The sequence below is a fragment of the Meriones unguiculatus genome, chromosome 8 (genome assembly GCF_030254825.1).
Source record: "Meriones unguiculatus strain TT.TT164.6M chromosome 8, Bangor_MerUng_6.1, whole genome shotgun sequence".
In the NCBI taxonomy this organism is placed as follows: Eukaryota; Metazoa; Chordata; class Mammalia; order Rodentia; family Muridae; genus Meriones; species Meriones unguiculatus.
The window spans coordinates 69,927,713-69,947,450 of record NC_083356.1 but is presented as its reverse complement, the minus strand read 5'-3'; the positions used below and the strand labels follow the sequence as shown (position 1 = coordinate 69,947,450).

Here is a 19,738-nt window from a genome sequence, read left to right as displayed (position 1 = left end):
GCTCCCAGGATAGTGGAAAATGTAAGAGGACAAAATTATGCGTAGGGACTGTCTTAGGGTTAATATTGCTGTGATGAAAACACCATGACCAAAGAAACTTGGGGAGGAAAGGGTTTATTTCATTTCTGTTTCCATCATCAAACTCAGGCAGGGCAGGAACCCAGAGGCGGGAGCTAAAACTGCCAAGAAGCTCTGGGTCCTCTGGGAGGTGCAGGGCTCACATCCAAGGCCAGGAAGATGCCCAGGGTCATTCTCTGGAATGTCTGGACCATGAGGGACTTCCTTCTTGCTCCTTAGGAAGATCCTGACTTAGCCTGCATCCTTGTTTCCTAAGGCAGGGTCTCATTGGCCTGGAACTCACCAAGTAGGTGAGGCTGATTGGATAGCAAGCTCCTGTCACCACCCTCACATCATGCTGGGATCACAAGTATGTGTCATGGTGCTTGGCATTTTTTTTTTTTTAATGTGGATTTTGGGGACCAGACTCAGGCCCTTGTTCAGGGCGCTTTGCTGACCCAGCCATCCGCTAGCCCCTTTGCTTTACAATCATTAAAAATTAACTATTGATGACATGAATGAAACCTGTAACTGCTGTGGTAACTTATCAGTGGCCTGTGGCCATCTGGCACCCAAAGCTGTCTTCTACTTCATTTTTCTCATCTCTGCAATCACAGAGGCCCTTCCCATCACCCTGAGAGTTCATACATACAGCTACATGCTGACTGGCTCCTCCACACCAGCACTGTTAGGGTCTGGAATACACTGAAAGAAGAACCCCAGACTTGAGTAGCATGCAAGCAACAAAGGGCGTTTATTCTGCAGAAGTCCAGCATGCTAGGGTCACCACCTTCACAATGAAACAGGCCTGACCCCCTTCCTCCAAAAGTCATCAGTCTCAGGAACTAGGCCATAGGTCACCAATTCTGGGAATTAAAAAACAAAACAAAACATAAAATTCCCTACCCAAGGAATAGCCTGGAGGTACCACAAGAATGGGAAGGTATCTTAAGGTGGGGCGTCTGTGCTGGGCAGCCCACCAACCTAACATTCCTGAGCTCACTTAATGTTAGTTGTGTTAGTTAGCCAATTACTTTGTAACAAGCTTGTTCTTGCTAACTATCATCCAGTCTTGTAACTGCTAAGCTAGGAATTCTGGGTTCTTGCTCAAGCCCCAAATAAAAACCCTGCCATGTAGCTGCTCAGGGCTCTCCTCTCTGATCCACTGTGTTGGTGACAGTGGAGAGACCAAGCTTAAGCCTGAATAAAGCTCTTTGCTTTTGCATACGTGGTCTGGCTCCTGGTGGTCTTTGGGGACCTTAAGATCTTGGCACAACAACAACAACGTGGCCACCACGAGGGAAGCTCAAATGTCCCTTTTAAAGCCAGAAAGGCTATGTAACCTCAGTTGGCATTGGCTGTTGCCCACGGAGGCAGGACTTAGGTGTTTTTCAAACCCATAGTTAAGCAACCTTATCTTCCCCAGGCCAGATGTCTTGGCTGTTTCTGTTTCTGATTGGTTGCCTTTTTTCTGTTTTTTTTTTTTTTTTTTTTTTTTTTTTTCCTGCAACTCTTAGGCCTGTTCTGTCTAGCAAGAAAATGAAGCCAGTCATGGTACTGGTCAGGCTTATTTAGCCAGCTCTCTCATTACCACTCAGAGTGACTAGGGCTGAGCCCCTATGCACCCTTTACTTGTCAGGTCCAAAGGAAACTCCATTTCCCCAAGTTCCAAAAGCCATAAGGGATAAATGGCTACATTGTTGGCCATCAGGATATCAAAGCATATGCTAGCCTCCAAACTCCCTCAGTGTGGCAAGTACCTGTTACACATTTCAAAGTCCATCCTAGCCCTTCTTACCTCCTTCCCTATACTAAACTACCTCTTGGGCTTTCCTTCCCTCAGCTATTCATTCTCCTTATAACTTTGCTATTCCTCCCTCCCTCCTCCCGCCCCCTCTCTGTGTTTCTGCTTCTCATGGCCAGCTCCTGTCTACTAGCCATGTTCAGTTTACTTCGTTTTCTCTCTGCTCTGGGCTCTTCTGGTTACCTCTGGCTGCTCTTTCTCTCATATCTGTAATAAAAAACATGGAGTGGTCCTGTCGTCAGTTTATATGTTTCTCTGGGTGGCTCAGAGGGAAGGCCTGTTAACAAGGTTGCTGTTCTGCCTGTCTTGTTAGTGTCCTCTTTGCGGGCCCACATGTGGAACTTGGCGAAAGACCCTTCCTCCAGCACCTTCCTGCTAGGGGACTTCTACCTAGGTAGGGGTAGTCTGCAAGGTTGATCAGCAGGTGAGAGCCCTTCTGGATTAGAAGAAAGTCTTGAGGGCAGGGGAGGCCAGCCTGCCACAACCCTTGCTTGAGTTTGTGCAGCTGGGAAAGGTCATGGCCTGGAGATAATCCCCAGCCCCAAAGAATGGGATCAATTGTGACTTCTGCTTATACTATGGTCTCCTTCATAGAGTGCTAGTGTCAGGTGCAAAGGAAGCTCCAATTCCCCAAACTTCAAAAGACAGTCCAAGACAGGAAACTGCTTCCCACTTACCAAAAGGAAAAAGGAGCCACTTTTTTTTTTTTTTTTTTTTTTTAATCTCTGGGACATACGGTTCTCCCATTAACATATGCCTGTGGTGCCTATCAGCTTATCAGGGTCCATGCTAGCCTCCAGTCTCCTTCAGTCCCTACTCACAAGTTCCTGTTATACACTTCAAAGCCTTCCCTCCAGCTCACAGACTCCCCTTCTCCCAGATACCCATTCTCCTTATAACTCTCAAAATGTCCCTTCCTTTCTTTCTGCTTTCCCTGAGAGATAGCCTCAGCAGTTGGAATAAATGGTCCCATTTCCCTTTTCTCAAATACACTAGGAGAGTCAAAATACTCAGAGAAATTTCTAATGGTGTAAAACTGATAGTATAATGCAGGCTGGGGTAAGGTAGAATGGGAATGTGGGGTGGGGTGGGGTGGGGAGAGGTGGACCACAGTTCTGCCTGGGTGGCAAGAGAGCTGAGGAGAGTGACCTACATCCATGCAAGTGTCAACAGGACCCTGTCCCCGTGCCCTCCAGTTCTCACGGACACAGCCTGCCACCTCTCCTTGACCTGAACAGGATGACTGGACAGCGCTGACCGGGTCCAGCCTCCTGCTACCACCCCTGTCCAAAGTCCAGGGTCAGTGTGTGAGCCTGGCCACTGCCCCAGGGAGCTATTAACCAGGTGTCCCTTCTATGCCACTGGGGCTGGGACTTGGAAGACTTAGGCCTTGTTCCTTCTTCCTTCTCTCCAGTCAGCCTGTCACTCTGTCCAGTGAGCACAGCCTGACCTCAGTTTTGTTTGGCTTTACATTGGCACAGGCTGCATCTGGACAGACCAGGTAGCTCTCTCCCTTATCTCAGTATCCCACATTGTCCTGGAGAAGCCTCAGGCTGGGGGCCCCCAAATCAACCAGCCCTCAAGGCAGATACTGAGACCTATGGCAACAATGGCTTGTCAAAGAGACTTTGCCACTCCTCTGAGACGTTCCACTGTAGCCAGCTGCAAAGCAGCTCCCAGGGAGCCATGCAGGGACCTCACCCCTCCATCTTTGCTTTCTGCTTTGTAAGGCCCTCTAAGCCAGGCCTGGGTCTTAGGTTTCTAAGCTTAGGTATCTAAGCTGGATCCCCAGCAGCTACTTTGTATACAATAGATATTCAGTAGATATACATTAAGACAAGCCAGCAGCAAGAAAGCTAGCTGGACAGCTCCATGTAAGAGTACAAGCATATAGCTGTGAATTCCAGCACCCTGTCCCTTCTGACTTGGTGCTGCTATGTGGTTAGTGGGGCTGCGCACAGAATCGGTCCTTCTTCCCCAGCTGGGCAGGAGGGACTAGCTGGTACCACCACCTCCTTTGATTCTTTGTACATTCAGAGGTTTTGAAAGACATTGGTTGTTCCTGGATTCACCTGGGGCATTTACTTTTGCCTGGAATGGGTACAATGTCCTGGACACAAGCAGACTGTGGGCAGCTGCTTGACTCCCTCTGGACAGTGTGGGCTCTGGTATTTCCAGCAGCCATAGGGAGGCAGAAATCTGAAGCACAGCAGGATAAAGCGCTCTAGAGAGCAGGATGCAGAAGCACCCCTGTGATATCTGCACAGACTGCCTTACTGGTTTTCTCAGACAGTGGACTTTCTGTCTGGTCCCAGGAGTGAGCAAGCTGGGGTGGGAAACACAGACTTGTGCCAAGATGACCTCATCAGGGCCCTCAGTTTGAGGAGGGATTGTCTACCCATGCAGCCAACTGTAGGTTGAGCTGGTTTGGGGGATGGGGAACCAGGGTGGGCAAGTGTGGGAAGGCAGTATGCCCAGGGGCACCACAGCAGAGTAGGGAGAGCCTTGGTTTAGAGATGAGGAAGGAAACGCCTGAGGGGGAGGCCATCCACAGAGATGGGCTCAGGTTTCACAGCCCTTCTCTGCTAGCCAGCCAGGAGAACTGCCCACTTGGCCCCTGTCCCAGCAGGGCTGGCCAGGAAGCTGGGGTAATGGGAGGTACATTCCTGACCCAGCTGTAGGGCCAGTAGCAAGGGAGTGGGTGGCCTGTTCAGCTAGACCCAGATGCAGCTTGGGAAAAAAGGGAGGGGCCGTGTCCTGGCAGCACCTTCCTGGGCAGGGTTGGAGTTGGCTGCTGGCTAGTTGGGACCTCCCTCTGCTTCTAGTTGAAGGGACCATAGAGTAGGTGGAAAGACCATGGGTAACTGTGGGGGTGCAGAAGGGGTTTCCCTTATGAGAGGGCTCTGCAGGATGCCTTCCCCCCTTGGGCTCCCTACTACCCTGTCACAGCCTTCAAAGAGGGCTCTGTATCTGAGATCTCAGGCCTGTGAGTGAGCTCTCATTCCATGTGTCCTGTGTCCTGTGCCCTGGCCCTTGGGAAGCTGAGGGAGGGAGCTGCAGGGGCCAGAGGGCAGGTTAATGAAACAGCTGTTCTGAAGGAGGAGAAGCAGGCTAGGGGCCTGGCTACCCCACCCCCCACCCCTGCTGTGACTGGCTGGGCTGGCAAGGAAGGGGCACGTGGCAGCTCCCCAAGCTAGCAGCATTGGCACTAGGCACAGTTTGGAGAGGAAGGAGGCTCCTCTGGCAGGTGTGCAGTGCCTGGTGTTCTGTTGGAAGGTAGAGACATTGCCTGGCCTTGCAGAGCCTCAATTGGGTCTGTATCATGCTGACTTTCCCTTGCTAGGACCCTCTCAGGAGCTTCTGGAAAACTAAGGACGTTTAAAGACTAAGGTATGTATAGAGTCCTGCTGAGGGGAGGGCCTTTCCTGTGGCATCCGTGGAAGCTACAGAAGGCTGGCAGCTGTCACTGTAGGGATGGAGATGACCTGAGAGACTGTAAGGCCAAGACAGCTCCTGCCTAAAAGTCCAACCATTCCCCACTCCCAAGGCAGCTCAGAGCAGGGACTCCTTTACCTATGCTTAGAGTGGGGTGCTAGGGAGGGCGTACCCACTGTGTCATTGAAGGCTCAGTAGTGTTCAGAGTGGGATGTGGTGCCAAAGCAGGTTCAAGTCCTCAGGCTGGGAGGGATCAGGGGAACATTTGGCTTTCAGGTCACAGTATGCAGCCATACAGAGGCCTGTAACCTCGGTCACCACAGGAAGGCTTCCTTGCCCCAGTCTCTTCCCCTGAAATAGAGAGAAGAGTCGTGGGCCTCAGATTATTCTGTGGAAGTGAGTGAATACATAGTCTCTCCCCAGGCCCTTTATCTCTAGCTCAGACCAGACAGGGCCCTCGTCATGCTCAGAAAGCTCAGGAGATAGGCTCTCACCAGGCCCTGATGTTCTCTGAGGGCCTTTTCTTATGCCTAGCCCCCTGTCCGCAGGTGCCCTTCCTCCCTGGATAATCCCGCTTTCTTAGGCCTCATTTGGGATATCTGCCAGCTGTATGTCAGCCTCACTTCTCTGACACCCATTCCTTACTCAGAGCTGTCTTCCAGGCCAGCTAGAGTCTCTTCATACATCAATGCTGAATGAATGAGTGGATGGGTGAGTAGATGAGTGAATGGGGGAGTGGGTGGGTGAATAGGTAAATGGAAGAGTGGATAAGTGAGCAAGTACGCATCACAGAGAAGCAACAGAAAGGAGGCCAAGGATGTGGCATGAGGCGCACACACCTAGCTCAACTCCCACCATGTCTGCACTGCACCCTACCCAGCCTGACTCTCTTGTTGACTCCCCAGGGCACAGAAGCCCTAGATCCTCATGGCTTGGCTGAGCCATGCCCTTCGTGTCGCTGCCACCTGTCCTCAAGGGAGATCTGCTTGGAACCTGAGGCTGCAGCCCCTAGCTAGGGAGGCCAGGCCGACCACCGAGAAGAATGTTCCGTACCAGCGGACCCTGAAGGAGGGGGAGTCACCAGGAGTGGTGCCCCAAGGACCGAGCCAGCCCCTGCCTAGCGCAGCCGATGTTGTGGTCATCGGTGGGGGCAGCTTGGGCTGCCAGACTCTATACCACTTGGCCAAGCTGGGTGTAGGCCGAGCGGTGCTGCTGGAGAGAGAGCGACTGACCTCTGGGACCACCTGGCACACCGCAGGTGAGAGCGAGTAGGTGGGACACAGATGGGGTCCATCCGGGAGAGGCAGCAAACCTGGAGAGGAAAGATTGGGGTGGAGGGTCAGCCAGACTTTCTGCGCTGGTGGTGGGCACTGCCTGTGGCTCTCTAGGTAGGGGTGAAGCTGGGCTGTGTTAGAGCAGAGGCCCCTTGCCCACAGAAAGCCACTAGGTAGAGGCACGGCTGCCAGATGGACCTGTGTGGTGGGGGAGGCACATTCTGTGGCACTCCCCTGATTAACCCTATGCCAGCCCACTAAGCACCCACAGAGTCATGTCCTTGGCCCTTTTAGCCAGTGGTGTGCTGGTGCACAGTTGCACCTCAGCAGCTGTCAAGAGGCCAATGTGAGGCTGCTGAACTTGGAGCCTGGAGAACTGGTGCAGTCTGTCCCAGAGTGTACTCTGTCTAAGCCTACTGTTTTCCACTTGGGGGCTGTGACCCCTTTGGGGGTTGCCTATCAGTTGTCTTTCATATAGGATATTTACATTACGATTCATAACAATAGCAGAATCACAGTTATCAAGTAGCAATGAAGTGATTTTATGGTTGACGATCACCGCAACATGAGGAACTGCATTAAAGGGTCTCTGCATTGGGAAGGTTGAGAACCACTGCTTTAAGCCCTCACCCCTACCCAAAGCCAGGCCCGGCTGGGCTCTCAGGTCTGCCCTCCATGTCACACCAGCCTTACTCCTGACCTCTACCACAGCCATTGCTGTTGACAGCAACAATCTTAGGAAGAATGGGATTTCTAGGTCCAGTCAGTTTTCAGTCGTACCATTCTCCTGCTCTGTGATTTTGAGCTCACCTATTTGGTGCTGTGAGTTTTACCTATGAAAGAGCCTCTCAAAGACAGGTGTGGTGGCCTGTCAGCACTTGGGAGCCAGAGACAGAAAGATAAAGAACGCAAGTTTATTCTTGGCTACATAGTGAGTTTGAGGCTAGCCTGGGCCTCTCCAGACTGTAGCTGGATTCTGTACCAGGCCTGGTGCCGAGATGGCACTTGGTAAGGGAAGCCCTTGAGTGTGTCCCTTGGAGCTGCCCCAGCATGGTCCTAACCTCCATCTGTATCCAGCTGTGTCCTCAGTCTCCTTGGGCTCTCTACTGCGCCCGTCACTTGGCTGGAAGAGGTGGGTGTGATGCCGCTCTCAGGGGACTGATGGTGTCCTGTTCTGGCCCAGGCTTACTGTGGCAGCTGCGGCCCAGCGATGTGGAGGTTGAGCTTCTGGCCCACACGCGGCAGGTGGTGAGCCGTGATCTGGAGGAGGAGACTGGGCTGCATACAGGCTGGATCCAGAATGGTGGCCTCTTCATCGCCTCTAACCGCCAGCGTCTGGATGAGTACAAGAGGCTCATGTCGGTAGGTGTGCTCCCAGGGAAAGCTGCGCATTCTCTCCGCAGGGGGCTCTGGTGGGAAAGGTGGGGTGTGTACCTCTTGGGAGCTCACATAGATGCTGTGCTCTTTGTGGAGTACAGCGAGGCAGAGGAGACCTCAGCTGTGAGGTAATGCAATAGTCCCTTGGCATTGGAAACAAGTGCCTACAGATCTGGGTTCAAACCCTCTCATTCTCTGCTGGCCGGGCTCGCTGGGTGGACAGACTTGGCCACACTCTTCATTCAAAATTTCTGGAGAGAGCAGGGATGTGGTTCCGTTGGCAGAGTGCTTGCTTAGTGTGCCCAAAGCCCTGGGATTCACCCCCATCTCTGAATAAACAATGTGGTGGTTCACCTGCTCTCAAACCTTGGACTTGAACCATTCAGTCACTGAGTTTTACCTGTGAAGCCTGGTATAGTGGGAACATGCCTTTTACCCCATCAGAAAGATCGGGAGTTTAAGGTTATCCTTGGCTATATAGTTTCTGGCTAGCCTGGGCTACATGAAAACCTGTCTCAAAAAGAAAAAAATGTCCTTAGAGAATTTCGTTGTTAGTTGGGTGGAGCCCTGTTAAATAGGTCATCACCTCCACTTGATTGGCTGGCCTTGGTCCAGTGCCACCAAGCCAGAAGCATATTGCTGTTTCTTGGGGAAAAAGCCTAATCCTCAGACCCAAAATCTGAGACTGTGAGGGTCATTTTAATTTTATCATGATACACTAAGCAATTTGTAGCTCATTCTTGGCTAAGTTCTCAGTCAGCTGCACAGATTACTATCTGCTCATTCATTTCTGGGGTGGGTGTTCTTCCCTTCTGCCTCATCACAAAGCTGGCACTGGAGCAGATGCTAGAGCCAAAGGGGTGTGGCTCCAGACCCTGCCTCTGTGCTGGCTCCACCCCATCGCCCTCTTGCCAGAGCAGAGCCTAGGGGTCCTCTGGTCATAGAGACCTGCTCAGGGTTGGGTTGTACCTAGAGCCCCAGGTCAGGTGAGGGGCCTGAAGACCTGCTTCCTGTGAGCTCACGTACTTTCTTCTGGGTCCTTCTAGTTGGGCAAGGCCTATGGTATAGAGTCCCATGTGCTGAGCCCAGCAGAGACTAAGGACCTGTATCCACTGATGAATGTGGATGATCTCTACGGGACCCTGTATGTACCACACGATGGCACTATGGACCCGGCTGGCACCTGCACTACCCTCACCAGAGCAGCGGTGGCCCGAGGAGCTCAGGTACCCATCACTGCCGACTTTGGTTCTTTGCGCAGAGTCCACTCCTTTCCCCTACAAACCCTGAGGCTAGTGAACAGGCTCCACCCTTGGCCTGATGCGTGGTCCTGGGCCAGTTAGAACCTCTCAGCCTCTGGGTGCATTTGTCCCATCCTTTCACTCAAGGATCCTACTCTGTCATCTCTGGATCCCTTCTTACCATTTTGTCTTCATTTACCTCAACTCCACACTTACTGTAGAAAAACTTAAATGATAAGCAGGGGCTGGGGCTGTGGTTCACCGGATGACAGTACTTGATGCACGAGCATGAGGACCTTGTTTGCATTTCCAACATCCGTGTGGTAGGGGGCTGTTCCTGGGTTTTCTGTCTGCCTGGGTTTTCACGAAGCAGTGAGCTCCAGGTTCGGTGAGAGAGCCTGCCTCACTAAGACAGAGAGTGAGAGAGAAGGGCGCCAGTGTCCTTCTCTGGCCTCCAAACGTACCTGCATGCCACACTGTCATGTTTATTGCTATGATTAAAAACAATCTGACCAAAAATAACTTAGGGAAGGAGAGGGTTGGCTGGACTTACAACCAGGTTATGGTCTAACACTGAGAAGTCGAGGAGGAAATTCAAGCAGTTAGCTGCATCAGATCCCACATCCAAGAGCAGAGGGAGAGAGCGCACCTGTGCTGCTTGCCTTCCCAGCTATCTTCCTTCACTCTTGCAGTCCGGGCTCAACCTAGGGAGTGGTGCTGCCCTCAGTGGGCTAGGTCAGTTAACAATCAAGACAATTTTCCATAGACACATCTGTAGGCCAACCTGATCCAGATAATTCCTCAGTTAGGACTCTTCCAACATGATTCTGGGTTGTATCAGGTACACACACACACACACACACACACACACACACACACACACAGTACATGCACACACATGTACACACAAAAAGACAAAAAAGCAAAAGGAAAGTAAAAATGTCCTGCAGGACTGTGGGTATTTTTAGTATATTTCTCTCTGTTTCCACAAAAGAATAAACAGACACAAATCATTTTGTTATATGTTTTAAGAACCTAAGCTGTGGTGGTGCACACCTGTAATCCCAACACTCTGGGAGGCAAAGGCAGGCAGATCTCTGTTAGTTCAAGGCTAGCCTGCTCTACAAAGTGAGTACAGGATAGCCAAGGCTACACAGAGAAACCCTGTCTTGAAAACAAAACAAGCAAATAAACAAAGTACAAACAAGAACCACAGTGATACACAAACATTTTCCCATTCCTTAAATGAATCTTGCCTGAACAATCAGTGGTCCTCTCCTATTCTGGATGAGTGCTCCACTCCTGCCACATTTGTACAAGTTTCCCACCTAAGGAAGGGAGTGAGTTGTGCTTTCCTGTGATGTGGCTTCCATTCCTCTGATCCAAATGAGGAAAATATATTCAGAAAGTATTCCTCACAGAAGCAACATCTTCTGGTCCCATCCAGCAGGTCAGGGATGGAAGTCAGTTCTTCAGAGAGCCTCACATGGTTCTAGGTGCAGGTTTGTTTTTTTTTTTTTTTTTCCCCATTTCAGGTCATTGAAAACTGCCCAGTGACTGGCATCCGAGTGCGGACGGATGACTTTGGAGTGCGGAGGGTGGCAGCTGTGGAGACAGAGCATGGCTCCATCCAGACGCCCTGTGTGGTCAACTGTGCAGGTGGAGCAGCGCTCCTGTGACTACCCTCGGCTCTGGTCCTACCCCTGAAGGACCTCTCTCTGGGGTGGGAAGTCAGGACTGGCAGGGATCCCATGCCCGCTCAGATGGCAGCTGACTTGCTTTCCATTCTGCCCCCAGGAGTGTGGGCAAGCACTGTGGGCCAGATGGCTGGGGTGAAAGTCCCGTTGGTGGCCATGCACCACGCCTATGTTGTCACTGAGCGCATTGAGGGGATCCAGGTAAGCGATGGCACCAGGTTCTCTGCAGTGGAGGGCTGGTGAGGTTAGGACTCTCCCTTAACGCCTGGCTGGGACACCGACAAATGGCCCAGCCCTCAGCCTTAGCTACCTCTTCTGTGCAATGGGGACTTCTGGGTGGTGTGCATGAGTTGGCACAGTCAATTTGATGGTGTGGGTTACTTTGGTCGCCAGGGCGTGGCTTCTCCTTGATATCTCGTCTGGTAACCAGGGCTATCAGGCCCTGCCGTAGGTAGCCAGTCTGGCTTTGTTCATGTCTCATGCCTGAGTTTCAGAGAACTCCCAAACATGCCGAGTCCTCTCTCAGAGGATTCTGGTTCCCGGCACTCTCTGAGAGCCTCTGCTGAGGAGCCCCCAACCTGGGGTAGCGCAGGCACCTGGGGCCAGGTGTCCCTGCTCTCTCCCCTCTCTTGTTCTACTCAACTCTTCCTTCCTATGCTGTTGGCTGGCAGCTTTCTGATGCCTTGTTACTGACCTCCCTCCTCCCCTCCATCGGTGATCTGAGCACATCATCCTCTTCCCTCCGCCTCCTCTGCCACTCCTCTAAACTCACTGCATCCATCCTCCTCTTCTCTTTCTACCTCTCCCCCTCTCTTTATCCCCATGCATCCATCCTTCTCTTTCCATCCCTTTATCCTTTAAAACAATCTTTATTTTATGTGCCTTGGTGTTTTGCCTGCATGAATGTCTGTGTGAGGGTGTTGGATCTTGGAATTACAGGCAGCTATGAGCTATCATGTGGGTGCTGGGAACTGAACCCTGATCCTCTGGAAGATCAGTTAGTGCTCTTAACTGTGGCACTATCTCTCCAGTCTTCTTTTATCCTTCTTATTGCTGTCCCCCATCTATTTATCTCTCCATTTGTTTTCTTCCCTATATTCTTCTTGCTACCCCACTACCTTTTATTCTTCCTTGATGACTTCTTTCATCTAGCTAGCCATTCACCCATCTACTTATCCATCCATCCATCCATCCATCCATCATCCATCCATCCATCCATCCATCCATCCATCCATCCATCCATCTTTTCATTTCTTCTTCTTTATTGACTTCCATTTACCCACCTATCTATGATCTATTCCCCCTTCCCATTCACCTTTTTCTTCCCTCCTCCTCCCCTTCCTCCTCCTTCTTCTTCCTGAGACAGGATTTTTTCTATGTAGCCTTGGCTGTCCTGAACTCACTTTGAAGACCAGGGTGGCCTTGAACTCACAGGAGTTCCACCTGTTTCTGTCTCCCTGAGTGCTGGGAATACAGGCATGTGCCATCGCAGCCAGCTCCCTCCTCTGTTCTGCCATCATCAATCTACTTGTTAATTCTTCTTTCCAGTGGGCATCTAACCTTGTCTCTAGCCAACACTAACTGGGGGTGGTGTTTCATGTTCCAGGCCTTCTTCCAGGTGGTGGGGTTAAAACAGAGAGAGACCCAGTTCTTTCCTGAAGAGAAAAGGGGGATCAATCTGACAGACAAGCAAAGGAGCAACTCCCAAAGAAGCTGCAAAGGGTCCTGGAAGGGGACTCTCCCAGGGCTTCCTGGGTTCAGAACTAGTGCCTGTTCCAATGGACCATACCCAGAGACACTCAGCTCCCCTCCCTTAGGCCAACCAAATGTGGCTGGGCATGGCTGCCTGATATTCCTAGCCAAGGTTGGAGGACCAGTTGATCTTTTGGGGACTTCCTGGAGACGGAAGAGGCCACATCCCAGTGAGGATTTTAAGGTGATGGAGAGGGTCACAGAGCATGGTGTTTGGTTTTGACTGACAGTTCAGAGAGCTGTGAGGTAGGGACAGTGTGAGAGGCCACATCACTTTGGGACACCTGGATACCCTTCTTCCCCATGCTAGAAGCCTTGTCCCTGGGGCCTGCCTCCCCAGCCTTGTATGAGCTTGGTCTCTCTCTTACCTCCAAGGTGTCAAGCCTGGCTTTTTGCTGGTGTGAATGTTGGGGTAGCACAGCATAAACCTGGGTCTGGTAGGTTTTTGCCACTGATCCTAGGGTAACTTCCCTCCCTGAACACACAGTAGGTCCTTATTAATAAAGACACCTACCTTGTACTGTATAAAGTGTGCAAGGAAGAACGGCCATGCTGGCTACTGAAGTTCACAGCTGTGGGGAGAACCTGCTCTCCAGGTGGCCACCAGGTGTCACTCTCTGAACATAAGGACTCCAGGAGAGCCGGGCTGAGGCTGGGAAGGTGTAGAGGAGGGCAGAGAATATGTCTCTGGTTGAGGCTGCAGGGAAGAGAGACCTATCCATGGGGGTCCTCTGAGGGGCGCCACCCCTCACCCCTAACTAGTTTCCCCTGATGCCTGACAAAGTCCACCTTCTGGGAAACAGTGGGACAGACTGCAGCTGGCCATCCCTTTGTCATGAACGTAGAAGTCAGAGTCAAGCTGTGGGGTGTTACGCGGTCACTCAGGGGCCCTGTGTGCCTGGATAGGGCCAGCAGCCCCAGTGCTTCATGACTGTGCAGGGCACAGCGTGGTGTGATGAGAGAGCTCTCAGGCACCAGCCCTCCACGTGGAGGACACTGGAGTTTGGCCCTGCCTGATGCTGGGGCTAGGCAGGAGGTAGACCCCTGCCTCAGACTCTGTGGTCCCACTCTGTGCTGAGGAAGCGCCTAAGGCTGGAAGCTGCCTTGGGGTTCCTGTCACCTGTCTCCCTTCAGCTCAGGAAGTTCCCTGGATTGGACAGCCTTGTGCTGCAGGGCATTGTCTTCTCACAGCATCAGGCTCTGGCTACAGGCAAGGGCTCAAGCAAGGCTTAGGTGTCCATCTTCTGTGGTAGGCAAGAGCTCTCCCAGCTTTGGGAGCTGTCTAGGTTCCTGGTCCTAGCCAGTTCTGCCCTGACCTCCTTGTGGCATGGGCTGATCCCATTCAAGGCATGGTTTGTCTGTCTTACATTTTCATCGTCCTCCCACCTGCTTCTGAAGGGAAATGGTCCCCACCCCGATGCCAAACACAGGGCCAGAGCCCAGGCTGTGGACTGGAAGCCAGACTCTTCCCATCCAGCCCAGGAGAGTGCAGTCACCATGCTAAGCCTCAGCTCCCTTTTCTTTCTTTAACATTTTTATTACTTTTATTTATTTATTTTCATTTATGGATTCCTGTGTGTGTGTGTGTGTGTGTGTGTATGTGTGTATGTTTGTCTGTTTAGGCATGTGTGCATGTAGAGGGCAGGGGACAACTTATGGAGTTGGTTCTTCTACCATGTGAGTACCTGAGATCAAACATGGGGTTTTCAAGCTTGGTGGCAAACTCCCTTTACCCAGTGAGCCATCTTGCTGGGCAATCTTTTTCTTCCTCTCCCCTCCTCTTCTTATTTCTGTGTGTCTTCCCCGTCTGGGTCTTGTGTAGCTCAGGGTGCTCTGACCTCATATTGTAGCCAAGGATGCCCTGAACCCCTGGCCATCCTATGCACTCCCACTCCTAGTTCAGGCCATGCTGGGGATCGAACCCAGAATTTCAAACTTGCTGGTAAGCACTCTATTAACTGAGCCACATCCTCAGCTCTGTTTCCTCTTCTGCAGCATGGGCAATAAATTGTGCATGGGGCTGTGCTGAGGCAGAGCAAGGTGATGTAGTGAGCAAGGCACTAGCCTCTAGCAGGAGCTTGTGGAGCAGCTGTGGCGACCATGGTGGTGACAGATGGAGTAGTCTAGGCAGCTCGTGCTTCAGAGAACCAGGAAGGGCAGGTGCAAGCAGGATGACTTCCAAGAGGAAGCAGCTGGAGGAGAATAAATTGAGGCCAGAACTGGGGACAAAATGGGGGTAGAGCCATAGTGCCCACCAGAGTAGGGTGGCCTCCCGTGTGGAGAGAGCCACAGAGTTGCTGGGAAGAAGGGTGTATGCTGAGTACTTGCTGGGTCCTCAGAGTGGCAGGGACCTGTGGAAGAGGCTGTACCAAGGGGCAGAGATACCATTCTGCAGGGACAGGAGCATGGACTGCCCTGGCCACCAGAGGTCGCCACAATCCCACACTATTTTGCTCTGGGGTCAGTGCTGGTGATGGTCCTGGCAAAGCTAACTGTTATTATTTTAAAGCAGTATTTGGTTACTGAAAACATCTCTGTGCTTCTGAAAGCAGTCCTTAACTTGGACACTTTGATTATAGCTCACAAATGAACAGGGACTCTTCAAAGGGTCCCTGTCTGTCTCTGCCTGTCTCCATAAAGATCTCCAGGGTAGGAGAAGGTGCCACAGGTCTATTCAGCTGGGCCTACCTCAGGGCATGGGAACTAGTCCTACCAGGGCTGCTTGAAGCCTGTGGTCTCTCTGCTTTGCCTTCCAGAACATGCCCAATGTCCGAGATCATGATGCTTCTGTCTACCTCCGCCTGCAGGGGGATGCCTTGTCTGTGGGTGGCTATGAGGCCAACCCTATCTTTTGGGAGGAGGTAAGACTGCCCCCCCTCCAAGGGTCCCATGGTAGAAAGACAGAGGTGCATTGGCCCCACCCAACTTGAGTGCTTCTGAGAGCTGTCACTTGGGTACATAAAAGCTAGGGTGGGATTGCTGCCCACCTCAGCATGAGGCAAAGCTGGGACTCTAGAGGAACTTAAAGACAGCCCAGTCCTTGGTCTGCCAGCAGCAGTGATGGGCATTCTGAGGCTTTCCTGCCCCTCCTGCCCTTCGCCAGGGCCTTGGTGGGGCCTGTGGGCTAGAGGACAACTCAAGGGAACACACAGCTGTCTCGTCCACATGTCCACAGACAGAATGACTAGGTAAAATGCCACTTTACTTCTGGGAAGGGTGGGGGAGCCTAAGCTAATAACCCTGCCTAAAGATGCCTGGAGGTTGGGAGAGAAGCAAAAAGTTAACAGGGTAAGTAGTGCAATGTAGGTGGTGACAACACCCTAAATACAGTTATCAGGTTATGGGGTGTCCAGAGAGGTCAGATTGAAGTTGTTGAGGTTGTTGTGGTGACCTAGGAGAAGCTCCAGAATGCTTCCTGAGACAAGGCCCCTTACTCTTTAGGTAGCGTCTCACCATGTATCTCTAGTTATCCAAGAACTCACTATGTTGCCCAGGCTGGCCTTGAATTCCCAGTACCCCTGGGTGCTGGGATTAAAGGTGTGTGCCACCATGACTGGCTCAACTTGTCCTTTTTAAAACCAGAAGGGAGGTTAGAAGGCCAAGCACAGGGGAGTGGTTGGGAGGGCAGGCACAAGGAGGGTTTTGCGAGGTTGTGGTAGGCAATTGGGAGCTGTGGGAGGCTACAGAGAAGGGCGGGTGGTTTGGGAGAATGGGTTAGGGGTAAGAAGTTGGAGAAACACCCAGGGAAACTAGGTGGGAGGAGCCAGGAAGGAAGGTGTGTAAGTGGATTGGGGGCCCACGAATGAGTCCCATCCTCTGTCTTTGACCAGGTAGAAATCAGTCATGTGCCCTACCAGGCTAGGGGCTGGAGCTGTGTCGTAGGCGGGCCTGGAAGGGCTCTGTGTTCCTCTCATGGAGGGCTGACAGATTGCCTGTGCTGCCTTCACAGGTATCGGACAAATTTGCCTTTGGCCTCTTTGACCTGGACTGGGATGTGTTCACCCAGCACATTGAAGGTGCCATTAACCGTGTCCCTGTGCTAGAAAAGACAGGGATCAAGTCCACTGTCTGTGGCCCTGGTAAGTAGGGAGGTGAGGCCGGAGCAGAGGGTCCTTTAGTCCTGAGAGGGACTGTCTCATGTTATCTCGGCATAGCCCGGTGGCTCTGAATTTTCCTCTCAAAGAGAAAACCCAGCCTAGCTAGGGCAGCGATGTATCCCTGAAGCTCTGACCTCCACACTGAAACTCCAGACTCCATTTGTCCCCAGAACATGGGGTTTTTGTCTGTAAAATGGGAATGCGGGATCCTGTCCTCGCATCATGGGAGGCAGAGGGAGGACAGGAAGAGCACCTGGTGGAGCCCCAGCTCTGCACTCCACCCCAGTTCTCACTTTCTTGCCAGGGTCTGCAACCACTGCTTGCCCCCCTCCCCCGTTCTTGGGTAGCCAGAACTCTGTAGGCTTGGAGATGGGCTCGGAGAGATTCCTGCCAGGGAATCCAGAAGGTCTCCAGAAGGCTGAGAAGGGTGGAGCTAGCTCCCAGGCTCTCTCCCTGTAGGTTATCTATAGAGCGGCCACTGACCCAGGCATCCCAGAGTGAGGATCCTAGAAATGAGGAAATGCTGGGACATAGGTCCATGCTGACCCTGTTGAGACAGATAGTGTGAGATGCAGGCAGCCTTGCTTTTGAGATAAATGTGGTATGGCCCAGTAGCCCCACACACCTAGGTGCTGCGTACTCTTTCTTGCCAAAGGCCATCTTTTTCTTGGGCAAGGGGTTTCAGCCTAGCAGAGAAGACACAGGGTGGTCTGCCTGGAGGAAGGAGCCTGTCCTGGTTACTTTACCTATTACTGTGGCAAAATGCTCCCCAAAGAGCAACTTAAGGGAGAAGGGGGCTTATTTTGGTTCATAGTTCAAGGGTACAGTCAGAGGTGGCAGAGAAGCCCTGTGTGGGGCCGAGAGATGAATGTGGTGCTCAGCTATGACCCCTGCCTGGGGAACGGGGCTGTCAACTTTTAGAGTGTGTCTTCCCACCTCTGTTAACCTAACTTAGAAAATCTGTCCCAGGTGTGCCTCGAGGCTAACCTAGTCTAGACAACTCCTCTCAGTCGAGAGGCTAGCCTCCTGGGTCATTCTCCATCCTGCCAAGCTGAAGATCACCGTCAGCCATCACAGAGCCAGTCAGTGCTGGGTCGAGACATAAAGACACATGGCAGGGTAGAAAGGTGGTCTCAGCAGAATCTCAGGGCGTGTCCTCCTTTCTATAGGGTGAACTTTGCCTCCAGTACAGGTCCCTTGAGAGCTCGGAAAGATACAAGGTAGCACAGAAGGAAGCTGTCTTCAGCTGGCTAGGCTAAACAGGACAGGCGAGCAAGCCCCTGGGCACCACACCTGAGAAGCAGGGACAGAACACCAGCCAGGAAGGTGGCATGGGGCTGAGAAGTCACAGGCTAGAGCCAAGCTGGATGAAGTGGGGAGCCAGGAGGCCAAGGGGCTTCCATGGGGCAAAGTGGCCAGGCCTTCTCAGGAGAGATGAAGGGTCCCAGGTAGAGGGTTCTGTGGCTCTCTGGGGAGTCCAGTCCTCACTGTCTGGGCATGCTTGGTGACTACACAACAGCCAGCTCAGTCTGTGTTGCCATGTGTGGCTGTGGCACTGGGTGCAGTCCCAGGGAGGCCAGATGGAGTCGGCAGCTAGCCTCTATGAGCAGGCTGAAAACACGCCTGATCTGGGACGTGGGCGAGGGCTGTGACTCATGTCCTTGCTCAGCCAGAGTGGGACCGATGGTGAGAAGCACAGGAAGAATCCCAGGGGCATGAATGTCCCGAGCGGCTCTCTTTGTCTAATTAGGCTAGAAGCTGTCACTCCCCCATGGGGCCCTATTTTGGGGAAGTATGCTTGGAAAGGCAAGTTGGGTCTGGTCTCAGCAGTGAGGGTAGGTTTGGGGATGTGGGTTGGGAGTGTGTAGCTTTTCTCCGTGCCAGACAGCTCAGAGGCTTTGGGCCTCCAGAATGCAGAGATGCCCCAGCCCAGACTTTGGGGAGACTTGGGGCAGATGGGGCTCACTGGCCTAGGCTGAGAATTCAGAGCCGAGGTGATTTAAATCCTTCCACCCACGCTGCTCCTGGGAGCTCTGATGTCTTTTAAGTTTCTTAGGCTTGCCTCTGTTAAAAATCTGAGGGACTGTGTACTTCATACCTGCTCCCCTCACCAAACTTCTACCTGCAGCTCCCACAAATCTGCTTGGGACTTCTCTCTTAGGTTTCTAGACCTGGACATGGCTCCCATCATCTTCTGCAGACACTCTGCCCAGATGCCTGCCCCTGCCCTCACTCCCAGTCTAGCCGCACATCCTGGAGCTCTATCACAGGCCTTACTCCCCCTCTCCCCGCCGTGGGCCCTTCCACCGGGAGAGTAAGCAGCCATCGTCCCTGCTGACCATTCTTCTACTTCCGCACTGGTTTTCTGGTGCAGCATCTCTCTGAGGTGCACCATACTCAGCTGGCTTGTCCAGGTCTGGCTCAGCTTTGGGCCCTCTCTCAGCGTGCTCATTCAAATGCCAAGTCCTTTCAGACACACGCAGGGCAGATGGGGAACCTTGAGAGACTTGCTCAGCTCATATTTGGCCAGTATGTATGGTGTGGCAGATCAGAGAATTCTCTGTGTTGGCCTCTCAGCGCCTGTAAGAGGACCATTTCTTGTGTCCAACACACTCTCCAGCTCTGGCCTTACATGTCTTGGAACTGTCATCCAGGGGTGGGCCTTCTTGTGGAACCCATGTATACAGGAACAAGTGCTTGGCCCTGTCTCCCCTGCCCTTGCCCTCTGATGTGCCAGCAGCTTCCTACTACTTGAAAGCTTCCCCTTGCTCCACGTCTGGTTGCCCCTCAACTCAGACACTGTGCCTGCCCCTCCAGCAGGCCGGACTCTGACAGCCCACCAGGGAGCAGGATGGGCATGTCCCTTCTCTCCCTGCAGAGCTTAAGAACCTGGGATTGGATCTGCACGGCTTTGCTGAGTGACGGGACAGCTGACCCCAGCCAGGCAGCTTTCTCTCCTGTGATAAAACACTGGACAGTGGTAGTTCATGCCATACAGATGAGG

At 52.4% G+C, this 19,738-nt stretch overlaps 1 protein-coding gene and 1 long non-coding RNA gene across 5 annotated transcripts in view; one reads left to right on the top strand and one right to left on the bottom strand.

Annotated features, from left to right (window-relative positions):
• Positions 1-787: 787 nt before the first annotated feature.
• On the bottom strand, positions 788-6,823 carry LOC132655855 (uncharacterized). 2 transcript variants are annotated; one of them, XR_009593756.1, is made up of 4 exons: positions 6,529-6,823; positions 5,469-5,647; positions 2,045-2,068; positions 788-923 (listed from the first exon to the last, which is right to left on the bottom strand). It is a non-coding gene; the product is annotated as an uncharacterized LOC132655855 (long non-coding RNA). The 2 variants fall into 2 exon arrangements; XR_009593755.1 differs by lacking the exon at positions 2,045-2,068 and having other exon boundaries at positions 6,529-6,820.
• Positions 4,639-19,738, top strand: part of Sardh (sarcosine dehydrogenase) — a 62,181-nt gene continuing 47,081 nt past the window's right edge. The window contains exons 1-9 of one of the 3 annotated variants that reach the window (XM_021651929.2): positions 4,639-4,702; positions 5,205-5,251; positions 6,202-6,554; positions 7,754-7,932; positions 8,994-9,173; positions 10,724-10,847; positions 10,986-11,086; positions 15,394-15,498; positions 16,587-16,716. In XM_021651929.2, the coding sequence (XP_021507604.1) occupies positions 6,224-6,554; positions 7,754-7,932; positions 8,994-9,173; positions 10,724-10,847; positions 10,986-11,086; positions 15,394-15,498; positions 16,587-16,716 (1,150 nt within the window). In that variant the 5' untranslated portion in view covers positions 4,639-4,702; positions 5,205-5,251; positions 6,202-6,223. Of the gene's footprint in view, positions 4,703-5,055; positions 5,252-5,844; positions 6,008-6,201; positions 6,555-7,753; positions 7,933-8,993; positions 9,174-10,723; positions 10,848-10,985; positions 11,087-15,393; positions 15,499-16,586; positions 16,717-19,738 lie in introns of those variants that run through there. The other 2 variants (XM_060389750.1, XM_060389749.1) reach the window with 2 other exon arrangements.